General features: G+C 42.2%; 3 protein-coding genes across 5 annotated transcripts; 2 read left to right on the top strand and 1 right to left on the bottom strand.

Annotated features, from left to right (window-relative positions):
• Nucleotides 1-766: 766 nt before the first annotated feature.
• Nucleotides 767-2527, top strand: LOC134198460 (G-protein coupled receptor GRL101-like). Of its 3 annotated transcripts, XM_062667869.1 has the most exons (4): nucleotides 767-851; nucleotides 910-1018; nucleotides 1076-1347; nucleotides 1412-2527. In XM_062667869.1, the coding sequence occupies exons 2-4, from the start codon at nucleotides 913-915 to the stop codon at nucleotides 1430-1432; spliced, it is 399 nt and encodes a 132-aa protein (XP_062523853.1). In that variant the 5' UTR covers nucleotides 767-851; nucleotides 910-912; the 3' UTR covers nucleotides 1433-2527. The 3 variants fall into 3 exon arrangements, with proteins under 3 accessions (XP_062523853.1, XP_062523851.1, XP_062523852.1); XM_062667867.1 differs by having other exon boundaries at nucleotides 1076-2527; XM_062667868.1 differs by lacking the exon at nucleotides 767-851 and having other exon boundaries at nucleotides 867-1018; nucleotides 1076-2527.
• A 435-nt stretch (nucleotides 2528-2962) lies between these two features.
• Nucleotides 2963-4562, top strand: LOC134176555 (uncharacterized). Its single transcript, XM_062643222.1, has 2 exons — nucleotides 2963-3068; nucleotides 3128-4562. The coding sequence occupies exons 1-2, from the start codon at nucleotides 2963-2965 to the stop codon at nucleotides 3772-3774; spliced, it is 753 nt and encodes a 250-aa protein (XP_062499206.1). The 3' UTR covers nucleotides 3775-4562.
• A 1062-nt stretch (nucleotides 4563-5624) lies between these two features.
• Nucleotides 5625-8952, bottom strand: LOC134176554 (octapeptide-repeat protein T2-like). Its single transcript, XM_062643221.1, has 5 exons — nucleotides 7854-8952; nucleotides 6784-7794; nucleotides 6418-6693; nucleotides 6207-6355; nucleotides 5625-5734 (listed from the first exon to the last, which is right to left on the bottom strand). Exons 3-5 carry the CDS (start codon nucleotides 6687-6689, stop codon nucleotides 5625-5627), a joined length of 531 nt encoding a protein of 176 aa, XP_062499205.1. The 5' UTR covers nucleotides 6690-6693; nucleotides 6784-7794; nucleotides 7854-8952.
• Nucleotides 8953-13689: the final 4737 nt, after the last annotated feature.

Genomic DNA, 13689 nt, shown 5'->3' with positions numbered 1-13689 from the left:
TATAATTACATATAGGTATATAATTACATGTAGGTATATAATTACATGTAGGTATATAATTACATATAGGTATATAATTACATATAGGTATATAATTACATATAGGTATATAATTACATGTAGGTATATAATTACATATAGGTATATAATTACATATAGGTATATAATTACATGTAGGATATCATGTACACACGTGACCAGAACAACATGACTTTGTAAAAGCTCGTGTAGAAATTAATATTATTGCGTAGCAGCAGTTGACATCATACTTGGTGGAGTTTGCATAGTTTTAGCTGTTGAATCAGTGCAATTCCTCGGACAAGAGCGAATCGTTTGGTATGACTATCGTCGTTGTAGCTGCTTCGAATGACAAAAGCGAGAATAAATGGCTTTTTTTATATGCCGATATACGGCTTTTGAGACGTCTAGTGTCAGAGTTAGTAGTCTGGCTGCCATTCGTACCGTTCACAGTCGAGCGTTATGTAGTAGTCTCGTGCAGCCAGTCCCCCCTCCTTTTAGCTTTCGTTAATTAATTAAATAAATAATTAATTCCGTTAGTTAATTAACTAGGACCCATTCTATCAGGACCTGATTTTGCAGCTTTCTAATTACAGTCTACTGGTCGGTAATAACACCACTTCTCATTTGTCGGAATAGCTTCATTTGCATCTGCGCTAATCGAGTATGCACGGTGTCGGCTAGACCTCAGACCTCACCTTTAGTTCCGATATCCGGGGCTCGGGTAATTAGCAAAGCGAAGCGACCGCTATCTTGGTGGTCTGGAAGTTCGAGGCTGAAGCGACCGCGTGCTATTTGTTTCGGACATTGGTATCTTGTAGTTGTCTCAATTGGTTAGTTATGAGAGTTTAGTTCATCAATACAACTGATTTGCAACTTACTTTGTCTTAGACCATGATAGAAGATAGTGGGCGTGCCTCTATTGTTGGTGACGAAACTGTCATTCACACACTAGACGACACAGAATACAATTACGATTACTACGAGCCTTCCAAAGACGGTAAAACAGTCTAATAATGTTGTTTATTAAAGTAATAACGTTCATTTATGTTTTTAGTTTTGTCCAGCCATCCTTTCCATGGAGTCATTTGGATGTTACTTTCACTTGGAATTATTGGCAACATATTGGTAGTGGTGTGGAGACTTACACAGATAAGAGGTCAGAGATCGTCTCCTCTCTCAATCCTCATCATCATGCTTGCAGTTTCAGACTTGGTATATTGTGTTCACTTGATTCTTCTCGAGAGTTTGGTTGTTGATGCAACCAGCTCAGTTGACGTACGCCAGTATTCGATTTCGATAGACAGGGCTCCTAATAAGGTGTGCACTGTAAGTTTCTGGCTGTCTTGGTTTTCTGTCTCCACAGCTCAGTGGGCAACTTTCAATATTGCAGTTTACTCGTTTCAAGCAATAACCAAATGTTGTCCTGGTAGTTGCTGTTCACTACATCGCAAGAATAATCTAGTCGTCACAATCGTTTGCCAAGTTTTGTTTATAATTGCCTGTATTGGGGTGTCCTATTTTTTTGACGGCACGTTAATTTATACATTGTATGACAGACCTCTTGTTTCAGACAGTTCTTATGACACATATTCTAGTAGTTACTCAGGACCTGAACAAATTGTTGAAATTTTTGAATACTGTCTTTGGCCATATCCAAACGAATTTTCGTTTTGCGTCAATGGAACTGATTCACAAAGACATGGCAACCATCCTACAATCACGAATGAAAATCACTGCAGAAATCACCACATTAATGATCATGATAACTTTTCTTTTGTGAGAGAATTCACGGTGTGTCTAAATACTATTCTTATATTGTCATGTGCTGTTCTTCTTCTTTTGGTGTGCCTAAAGCGACCTAAAGCAGTTTCTCAAGCAAACATAACACAAAGTGACATGCAATGGCGTTTGAATGGAATTGTTTTCTTACACACTCTCTGTTGTATTCCTGTGACTGTAATGCAGTGGATGGAATTTGCTGACTCTAGGATTTCTTGGGCGAACAATTTGAATGCGGCGAGTGTTTTGCTCATCTCAATCAGTCCAGCAGTTAATCCTCTCATATACACTCTAACAGGAAAAAACTGTTTACATTTAATATGCAAGTGTTGGAGATGCGGCATATCTGTGAGACAAACCAGTTCCAACTACCGTGACGATCACAGTAGAGGAGTTGAATGTTGCAGCTGTACTCCAGGTGTCAGATGTGTTCACCAAGATGATGATTATTGCAATACTGAAGAAACTTGCGCTGGGAATTCTGATCAGAGCAGACTCCTGCCGACTCCCAATGATTCAAGTGAAACTATCTAGCAAATATTTGCCGTCGGATAGAGCAACCGTTACAACAGCTAGACTAACTGTATGCATGTCATTGCGTGTAGTCGTATTTTGCAAGCTTTGCTGATTAGATTGACAATGTGTCCATGCTCTGTGAGAATGTTTGAACACAAGCATGACTTTTAATTATCGGTATTCATATGGTATGTACAATATGTTAGCACACATCTCTAAACTTTTTATATTAAATGTATTGCAGTTTAATTGTTGAAATTCAATGTAGCACATTTTCACATGTTGTTTGCTGCATGATACTAGATCTGAAGAGTCAGATGCATTGGGTTGCATGTAAAGACGTGCTGCAACTAAATTGTGTGGCGTGCGTTTGATTTAATTACTAAGAAAGTTAACTCTACATTTGAACTTTATCATTTAAGATTTGATGTAAGTACAGTAGATGGAGCATTGCTAGACAGTTTGCGTACTCTCACGTGAAAAGCGATTGCACTCACATGAGCATATGAAGGGGCGTTTACTAATTAGCAAAGCGACCACGTGTTAGCTAACTGTTCTACACATTGGTACAGTACTGCGTAGCCGTCTCAATTGGTTACAATGACTCATGAAAACAGCTGATTTGCTATTTGTTTTCTAGTAGACCATGAAGAAAGAAAGTAGAAATACTTCTCTGGTTGCTGATGACGCAACTAGACAGACAATCGAAACGTATACAGACCACGAGTACTACAACGAACCCTCTGAAGACAGTAAGACACGAAGAAACTATTATAATACAACTGATTTAAAGTCGATTTCATGTTTATAGTTTTGTTTACTAGTCCTTTTCATGGAGTCATTTGGATGTTACTTTCACTAGGAATTGTTGGCAACGTATTGGTTGTGTTGTGGAGACTTACACAGAAAAGAGATCAGAGATCGTCTCCTCTCTCAATTCTTATTATCGTGCTAGCAGTTTCAGACTTCTTCTATTGTGTTCACTTGATTCTCTTGGAGACTTCAGTTGCGTTGGTCAATCTAGACGAAACACAGAATTTGTCACAGACCTCTTCACGTTCTATGTGCATGGCTAGTGCTCTTCTGTCTTGGCTATCTTGCTCCACAGCTCAGTGGACAATCTTCAACATTGCAGTTTACTTGTTTCAAGCAATATCGGAATGTTGTTCTCGTTGTTGCTGTTCACTAGTTCGCAAGGGAAATCTGGTCATCGCAATCATCTTTCAAGGTTTAATGAATGTTCTTGTTATTATGTACATGCTAGATTTGATGCCAGGCATTAATGAAGTTTTCAATCTTCAGTTAGACTATCGATATGATTACTCGTCTAAGAGTAACGGTCCCTTTGATCTCTGGTACACGTACGCTAGGAGCAGCTCCTTTTTTTATTCAAGACATGAACGAATTACCGCGATTTTCGGACGTTGTGCTTGGGCACAGTCGAGTGGGTATGGTTAGTGCATCACTAATAATGACAGTGATTCAACCACAGTTGGCAACTACACGTATACTACAATCAACAACAGTAGTTACTGCGATACAGATAGAGCCTATTATGTTGACTTGGGAACATTTACGGCATCTCTAAGTGCCGTTCTGACATTGTCGTGTGTTGTTCTTTATCTATTGGTGTGTCTGAAGGTTCGTAGACTACCGTCTCAAACAGGAAGATCTGACACACAAAATCTTCAATGGCGATTAAGTGTAATTGTCGTTCTAAATACTTTATGTTGGATTCCTACAACTGTGTTACACCGGAAGATAGCATATACATATTTATACGAGTATAGAGGCGAAATGAGTGAAACATACTTTAAATGGACAAACGATTTTACTGCAGCAAGTGTTCTTCTCATCTCAATCAGTCCAGCAGTTAATCCTCTCATCTACACTCTCACGGGAAAAAACTTTTTACATTCAATTCGCGAGTTTAGTAGACGAATGAAATGCCACATATCTGTGAGACGAAACAGTTCCAACTACTATGACGATCACATTAGAGGAGTTGAACGTTGCAGCTGTATTCCTTGTATCAGATGTGTTCACCAAGATGATGTTCATTGCAATACTGAAGAAACTTCCGCTTGGAATTCTGATCAGAGCAGACAATTGCTATCTATCGATGAGTCAAGTGAAACTGCCTAGCATGCACATTCATAACTGCTGCATGATCAATGTGCGTCATCATATCTTATTCATAGACGTTTATTGCATGCAAACTTGCAAATTACATCATGTTACTAAAAGACATGTTTGAACACAGCTCTAACTAGATTTTGTATTGGTATTGTATGTAGATCTAGACACATGTATTGTTTGCTTTACATGTTTAGCTACACTAGTTGCTGCCTGCTGAAGTTCTATAAAATACACGTTTCGTGTTCTTTTTCTTTGCAAGCGTCTGATGTTTCTACACGTTGAGATATGCCACTCAGCAGATGCTAAATAGTTTCAGATGTCTAGTACGTAGGCGTAGTAGGAACGTATAGGTTTTGTTGAGGGGCACTAATTTGATTAGTAAGACAAGGCTCGATCTGCACAACAAGGCTAAAGGTATTATTAATCGTTTCTTATCATAATAATAATAGTAATAATATGTTTTACACTACATCTGATGTAGTTCCATCATATATAGCCTTATATTATTAGGGGCAATATATAACACACGCACAGACAGATGACCTAACTAACAAGTACACACACACACACACACACACACACACACACACACACACACACACACACACACACACACACACACACACACACACACACACACAAACACACACACACACACAAACACACACACACACACACACACACACACACACACACACACACAAACACACACTCACACACACACACACACACACACACACACACACACACACACACACACACACACACACACACCAGTATTCAAGTACGTTAAAACTAAATATTGAATCTGTAACCAACTATTGAAACAAACGTACTTATTATGTGGTGATATCAAAAGAATAATAATCATACCATGTACTCTACCTTCATTGTTTTACTAAATCAATAATTGTGTAGCTGGACTATTATAACTTTTTAATGTTAATCAAGTTGTATCTAAATCTGTGCATGTTTAATTTTTAATTAAATTGTTATTTAGCTAATTAGCAATAACATGCCAGCATCACGTTCACAATTATTCATAGTTTGCTAATGATCTTCAACATTCCAGTATTCACTAATTATTTCTACAGTCTAGTTTACTTTAATTGGTGTGACGTTATTGCAAGTATAACACAATGTTGAGAAAAGATTCTACGTGATGTCATCTAAATCCACGTGGGAGCCAAGCGATTGCACGTGATCTTAGTTTTAGAATTAGCAGAGCGACGACTTGCTAAAACATTTTCGCAATTTTGTCGACATAGTTTTGAATTGACTAATAATGTAGGTATATGTCCAATCAATGCAAAATTGTGTTTGGTGATGAACACAAGTTGGTCGGTCAATGACCAATGACTGACCATTAGACTCCACTCTGTGACTTCATAACTGACCTTAGTAAAAGGTTGACTTTGAACGATGTGGACAACTTAACATTTGTCAGTGTGTGTGTGTGTGTGTGTGTGTGTGTGTGTGTGTGTGTGTGTGTGTGTGTGTGAGTGTGTGTGTGTGAGTGTGTGTGTGTGTGTGTGTGTGTGTGTGTGTGTGTGTGTGTGTTTGTGTTATTTGCGCACAAGTTGAGTTGTGTATCTACCCTCTACCGCAGTCCTATGAGTTGCAAAAGGTAACTTTCTTAGCTAGGCATACGGCGTCATGACCTCCGTTTGCGATGTGCAACGACATAATTTGTAATTTGTATTATTTTAATAGCTAACAGTAATTACAGAATCAAACACACACACACACACTAATTAAAAATGTAAAGTGATATTTTTTGGCATAGAAATAGTAACAAACGCCGTCCTTGTTTCCTCCTCCTCTTCCTCTTCCTCTTCCTCCTCCTCTTCCTCCTCCTCTTCCTCCTCCTCTACCTCTTTCTTCTCTTCTTCCTCTACCTCTGTATACGTGAAAAAACAAATTAAGCACAGTTCTAGACGCTGTGTTATTAATTAGACACACCTCTGTTGCCGACGCCGTTTTGCTGGCTGTGCATCTGCACTAGCCGTCTCAGTCTCCTTAGCCTCTCTAGCCGTCTCTTTCACTAAACCCGCCTCATTCTCCCTATCCGTCTCTTGCATACCTGTCTCATTCTCCTTAATCGTCTCTTCCTCCCTAGCCGTCTCTACATCTTTCTCCTTAGAATTAGCCGTCTCTTTCACCGTCTGTTTCTTGCTGTCCTTCCCTTTCTTTCTACCCCTTTGTTTGTCTTGATCCACATCCACGGCATCCATGTGTCTACAATTACCAAACCAAGATCCAATCTCTAGTACGTACCTAAGCTACCTAGGCGTACACCACACACGTAGATAGAAAAAGTGCACGTACCTCTCGATGAAGAAGGATTCAACCGTCTGATGCACCGTAGTTATATAAGCATCATTTCCCGCACTTTTGAATTCATTCAAAAATCAGCTGACACATTCACTCATTATAATATATACAAAATGCATCGAATGAAAACATCGCGTTGAACTTATCTTGCTAAGAACGCAACCATTAGCTTTCACAATTCATGCAACAAAAGGAGGCTGTAGTTCCACACAATTGCTATAGAAACAATTTTAACAATTATTGTACTACTCGGTACTGTATCATCATAGTCTGTGACATCAACAATGTAGTGTGGAAAGTACAGTAACTGCACCAGTCAAGTTAGCCAGCACAAGATGCTGTTACACGTGTACAGTACTATCAAGGAGGTGTGACTGGATTTTGACAGACACCCACAGAGGGCCACAGACCGTTGATGCATCTTAAATGGCTTCTCAGTAGCATGTTGAACGAGCAGCAGTTGTCACAACAGGAACAGGAACAGGTGCAGTCACAGGCAACAGTTCAGCAGCAGTAGTAGCAGTAGGAGTAGGTGCAGTAGCGGATCGGCTGTGGTGCAAAACGACATTCACTAAACAACAGTACCAGTTGACGTGTGATAGCAGTGTGAAAGTCGAGATGAGACATCTTCGTATCGGGATTCAGCTGTTCAAATAGAAGGATGCTATTGACTATGGCAGTGTCCAAAACGTTATAAAGAAAAACATATTATTATTGAACTGTCGCTCACGTGACCGGTTAAGCTCGATTGTTGATCATTTTCTCATCTCGGCATACATCTCACCAGTACTTGATAAGCCAATAATGCGACAATATGAAAGAAGAAAGAACTTGAGCTGATAAAAAGTTCCATAAGAAAAGTTGAACAGATCTTGTAGAATAGGAGGGTCGTGTCAGGTGAGAGGTCACGTGGGTCATCCCAGTACAGAATGTTGAGGTTGAGGGGTGTTGTAAGTCACATAAAAGTGGGTCAAAATTGTATCTTTCTTCCAATACTTCAAACACCTGTACGACACAGCTGAAATTGAGATATCAGTAACACTCAATTATAGCATACATCTCACCAATATTTGATAAGCCAGCATTGTAACAATATCAAAGAGGAAAGAGCTTGAGCCGACAAAGTCCATAAGAAAAGTTGATCAGATTCCATTGTGTATGCCAAAATGTTGCCGAATAGACCCAGTCAAATTAGCTTCTCTCCAATATTTCAAAGACAACTCTACAACACAGAGACAGTTGCATATCAATAATACTCAATTACATGTAGCATACATCTCACCAGTATTTGATAAGCCAGCAGTAACAGTATGAAAGAGGAAAGAATTGAGAAGATAAAAATTCCATAAGAAAAGTTGATCGGATTCATAATAAAAAGTTTATGAATTTGTGTGTGTAAATACTTGCTGATTACATTCGGCAAGTGTTGTGAGACCTCTGGCTAGCATGGATCGATCAGGGTTCTGCCCGCGGTGGTCGGAGGTGGTCAGGCCCGACCATCACTCAGCAAACACCGACCATCACTCCACATGTTCCGACCATGCTAGTGGTTTACTTGCTGCAATGGATGACAGACATCTATCCTTGCCATAGTATAAACGTGAGACTGGGCAGACTGTTGACAGAAGTTGCCCTTTTCTTAGTCTGTTTTTTCAGATTATAGACCATCAATAGTGAAATACATTTTGTTTGGTGCTTTCTCGTCTGAAATAAATCATGCCCCTTAATGCAGCAGATACCCGACCACCATTCCGAAACTCCTGGGCAGAACAGTGATCGATCATAGTGCACCAAGTCAATTGACTCACAACCAATCACACTCAAGTTCAAGTCTCTGCTCCCACGTGTGCATGACAATGAACCTGTTGCTCAGACAGAGCAGCTAGTCATCAACTATGAAATTACCTGGGAGGCAGTTGGCCTCACTGGCCTTTAGTGGCAAATTGTATGTCTTTGCAAAGGCAGTGACTGCAAACTATCTAGAGTAACACGTGTACGGTACCTTCTAAGGGACTCATTGAATCACGTGAACCAGGTCATAGTGCTGTCTATCATAGTTGACCAACTCTATACTGTCAACGGGTACATCCATAGGAAACTGAAAAGAAAACCGAGGTTCATGCGTATGCCATTCCCACTTTTGGCCTGCTCGATAGAAAACGTGTATCGGTAAGCCAAAGTAGGTGGCAGCCGCCATAATTTCTGCATCAGTTCCCCGTGTACCCTGCTTTGACATTGACTCAACGTGTTCATTGTAATCGCCATCTACGTAGACAACAAATGAAACAGCGCGTTCCCTCATGAACTCTACGATCTGCTCTCTGTAAGTTAGGTGGTAACGTTGTGACCCCATAAGAGCTTGAGAAAAGCATTTGAATAGGCAATCACCCCTTCCCCCTACTTGAATAATTTCTGGATTTTGTACAGAGAGCAGATCGTGTGCTTCACTGCGTGAAGACTGACATCTACCGCTATTTGACATTGCGGGTATCGTCCTCGGAGTCGCACAAGTAATGTGCAATGACCCAGTTTCCATTAGGTCAACATTACCCTGACTGCTGCCCACTAAACAGTAGCTTTCTGCTTGCACGTCAATTTTTTCTAAATGTTTGGCTGTAAGCCTGCGCTCTTCGTTCTTTCTCACTTGAACGTTCTTATTTTTTGCAAGACTCTTCAGCCGCTCGAAAGCAAACGGCTGTAAAAGACAGTCTTGCAAACGTTTTACACGTGACAAAGCGACAAAAGAAAGTCCCACGACAAATTTCTTTTTACCCAGGTCCATCACAGCTCAATCTAAAGTAAGACCTTGCGATTTGTGTACTGTGATTGCCCATGCCAGTTTAAGTGGAAGTTGTTGGCGTGACATCTCCCTATTTCCTGTTCTCCACGATCGACTGATGGGTGCAATTGGAACGCATCTTTCGCCTCCCCATGTGGGACCATTGTATTTGTCAAAATGCACCACAACAGCAATCGGAAGGTCAGGAGGTCCACCAGAACGATACAGTATAGCCACAATCGTTCCCATGCTCCCATTTACTAACCCTTGCTCTGTCCACAGATTGGAGGACAACATAACACGGGCACCTTCGCATAAGACTACACTCGCATGAAGACCCCCAGCTTCATCTTCACTGGCCTTTTTGGCCTCAGCGCAATTGTGTATAGCCTTGATGTAGGCAATAGGCCTGCCTAGCCGACATAGGTAAGCGACGTTGTATTCGGCCACCTCTTCCACTGTTGAGAATAATCGAATTGCTTCATCAAACAGTGTCAAATTCTCTCTATTTACCCATGCCGACTCAATGGTACGGGTCATAAAAAGTTGCCAGTCATTTTCAGTGACGGCAGCATTTCTTAGTTGCAGAAGGGCCTGCTTGAATCTGATTTGAGCATCATCACTGCCGGCCTGCCTCATAACTTCGGTCGGCACTACCGACTCCTTAATTCTGTGTACATGGCTCTACCTAATTTCGACAAAATACCCTTCGAATCCGCGACATAGAGTGGAGTGTCTCCCACCGGAGGCAACTGTCCAAAGTCTCCGACCAGTACCAAGGACATACCACCGAAAGGTTCAGTAGCATGGTCAGGACGTGCCTGGCACAACCTCTGATGTATCATGCCTAGCTGACGTCGACCAATCATTGACATTTCGTCTATAATTACATAACAACATTGCTTTAACTGTTCCTGCAGATTCTGTAGTGCAGGACCACGCAATTCATTACTTGCCGTAAAGTTGAGAGGCAGTTTTAACAAAGAGTGCAATGTTCTACCATTCACATTAAATGCTACTACCCCTGTCGGAGCAGCGACACAACATGCACCTCTGAGTAGAGAACGGAAGCATCCGATAAGATACGACTCACCGGTACCAGCCGTTCCACATATGACACATCGAAGTGGATCCGGCGACAGACCCCGGTTAAGTTTTTCGAAATGGCATTTGACAATGTCATATGCAACTCGCTGATTGCCTAGCAAGAAATCAGGATTATAGTCGCTCAGGTCAACGTTCTGATCAACTACACCGTGTTCAGATTTATTACGAGCAATAAATGTTATGGCTTCCTGGGCATCAGGAAAATTCACAGCAGATGCTGTCCAATCGGTATTACTATCAGAACCCTGTTCGTTCTCTAGAGATTCTGAAAAGTCAGCATCTAACTGACACAATACCATCCAGTCTTCTACTGCGTGCCATCTATTATTGCACGTACCATTTTCATCAACATCGCAGGGTGCTAGATTGTCACCGTCGATTTCCACTTCGTTGCGATCTGTTGCCCTTTCAACGTCCTGAGCAAAACAAATCCGACGAGTCAGGTCGTCAGAACAATAGCCCTGCCATTCTTCCCACGAAGCAACTGCACTACCACCAAAATCAGCGGTCAGTTCTTCTGGGCACCGAAAAGGTTTATATTTTACCAGCTGCCTAGAGCAGTAAGTTTCATACTTTTCCAAATCATTTGGAAGTGCAGTCTTTACTGCAGGAACGTAACGAATGGCAGCCTTTTTGTTGCGTTTGACAAGTCCTTTTGAAATCGTACTGCGTGAAAAAGTCATCAAAGCAGAGATTTTCAAATTCGTTACTTTTTGGCCTGTTTACGTAGTGGTCCATGGCACTTGAAATTGTAGCCTGTTTATCTTGTGCCACATCGACTTCACGCTGACCATCAACGTTTACACGTAAAATCGTTCTACTGCATACTACTAACTTCTCACCCGTAAGGTGATGGCACGTTTCCTGTGCCGAGTAGTATGCTCTACTACGGACCTTGTCATTAGCTTTTGGACGGCTTTCTTTGGATGATCATCATCCTTCAAGTCCTCTACTATAACTTCGAAAGTCTTTTTTAGAGGTTCAGACATGCCTTCACTCTTGCTGGCATATTTGGTCATGTACTTAGACACCATTTCTGCATTAACACACACCTGCATGTCAACATTAGCCCGCCAGCCTGTCAATTGAGCCCGGTTATGCCCATTAATGCGAGAATCATTTCGCCGCGTAACAAGCTCTGGCTGCTTGTCTTGTAGTTCAAAATGTGTTCTACTTGACAAGACTTTGGGAAACTTAAACGGCACTGTAGCTCGTTTTCACTGCCATGATCGTTGTCCCCTGCTAGGGCAGAGGTCCTCTTACGTTTAGCACGGCAAAGACAGTAAGCCGTTGAGCCTTTCGTATGCCTCTGCACATTGGCTATAGTTCAGCATAATCCTGCTCTTCGTCGGTCACATCTCTATGTCGTTTGTGACAGGAGTGCATTTCTGCTTGAGGCATGTGACCCTCCCCCGTTTCATTCAACGTGGGATTCCACGTAGTTACCAGGGCATCAGCAAAGTCATACACCTCCCGTGCAATGTCCTCTGCCCTTCTCATCTGTTCGCTAGTGGCTTCGGCTTCGCCCGACTCGGATGCTCTGTGCATGCATTCCCACTCTGAACTTATCTTATCAGAATGTGGAGCATCGGCCAGCCATGCCACACCATGCAAATGAGAACTCCCTCTGTGCTGATACTCAATGCGTGCCCAGAAATCTACAGCACCAAGACTGTTTTGCAAAAAGTATCACATAAATGTTTCTGCTCTGTGCAAAAAGAACCAATCGGTCAAATGAGGATTTTCAATGACCGCCTTTATTCTCTCACTGGCCCTGTCTTGGTTAGCGTTTGGCCGATAGTGACGCATCAAGTCCTGAAGCTCTGGCCATTGAGTATCAGCAGCACTAAGCGTAAAGAATATAGACGGCATGCCTAGTGCCTCTTGCATGGCCGCTAGGTTTAGTCTTTGAGTACACCAGTACTGTTTAGTTCCATGCAAAGAACTACTAAACCTCATTACTCGAGATGCAAACGAAGTCTCACCTCGATTAACCATCTCCTTCTGTTCTTCCACGCTCAGATGGTTTTCACCAATTCTCTGTTTGACAAACACACGGCCTGTCTCGAGAGCTCGCCATCTCATCATGGTGTTCAGTGCAAAGTAACGAAATCTGGGATGCTGCGCAAACCGTCCGTCACGATAGCGAATGAGATGCTTCGAGTACTGACCGAGCGTTAGCCGTCGCTGTCTCGGCGCCAGATACTCACCGGCACCCGTCGGAAACAGAGTAGGAAACGCTCTGCTCCAGTAACCTTCCGAATTAAACTCGTCGATCAACTGATTGGTAATAGCGGGCCAATCGACGACAGTAGCCATCGCCTGATCATTCTTTACAATCTGATCAGATACAGCTGACTGCGCATGCGCGACACGTGCACTACACGTACGGGCACCTTCATTCACCGAATCGCGAATGATATCGTTCTCACACTTACCCGTACCTAGCCGAGGAAGCACTGTTCGCGGCAGTGGCAAGTCTGACGCGGAAATCTCGATGACCACCAGACTTACCCTTTCGCCTGATGACGACCACACCTACCGACCGTCCAGTACGTGGCAACGCGGTAGCTACAGACTGAACGTCTTGCGGTAGACAGATAACGTGCCCTTTGTATCCGTACTGACCGTACGGTAAAATGTAGGTCTGCATCATGGGCATGATCTGAGCGATGAGCATTTCTTCAACAACCGACAACCGAGCGAGACATTCTGGTACCGGTCCCGGTATCGCGTTGTTCTCGATAGAGAACAATTTAGGAAGGCCCTTGTCTCTCTGGCAACGATTACATATAGACAACTCACCTTGTACGCAAACTTTCATCGAAGGCCACGCCTCACGACAAACGACACATTCCGAGAAATGCAACGTAGAAATTTCGCGATGAAAGCGAACCAAATTTGCTTGTACCTTCTGCTTGAAGGCGTTCGTGTTCCAACTACGCCAAGAAGAGTCTACTTTTGTACCGATACCGGCGATATCATCAGTAGACGGTACCGCGGCTGTGCTATCG

Source organism: Corticium candelabrum, chromosome 2 (genome assembly GCF_963422355.1).
Source record: "Corticium candelabrum chromosome 2, ooCorCand1.1, whole genome shotgun sequence".
In the NCBI taxonomy this organism is placed as follows: Eukaryota; Metazoa; Porifera; class Homoscleromorpha; order Homosclerophorida; family Plakinidae; genus Corticium; species Corticium candelabrum.
This window is presented reverse-complemented; position numbering and strand designations above follow the sequence as displayed.

Excerpts from the sequence above, each read along its gene's own strand:
- LOC134198460 (XM_062667867.1), top strand. The coding sequence starts at position 913 with ATGATAGAAGATAGTGGGCGTGCCTCTATTGTTGGTGACGAAACTGTC. Across the intron at positions 1,019-1,075 it reads CTACGAGCCTTCCAAAGACG|TTTTGTCCAGCCATCCTTTC; the intron begins GTAAAACAGTCT and ends TTATGTTTTTAG.
- LOC134176555 (XM_062643222.1), top strand. The coding sequence starts at position 2,963 with ATGAAGAAAGAAAGTAGAAATACTTCTCTGGTTGCTGATGACGCAACT. Across the intron at positions 3,069-3,127 it reads CAACGAACCCTCTGAAGACA|TTTTGTTTACTAGTCCTTTT; the intron begins GTAAGACACGAA and ends TCATGTTTATAG.
- LOC134176554 (XM_062643221.1), bottom strand. The coding sequence starts at position 6,689 with ATGGATGCCGTGGATGTGGATCAAGACAAACAAAGGGGTAGAAAGAAA. Across the intron at positions 6,356-6,417 it reads AAACGGCGTCGGCAACAGAG|AGGTAGAGGAAGAAGAGAAG; the intron begins GTGTGTCTAATT and ends TCACGTATACAG. Across the intron at positions 5,735-6,206 it reads TCACTTTACATTTTTAATTA|TCAATTCAAAACTATGTCGA; the intron begins GTGTGTGTGTGT and ends CTACATTATTAG.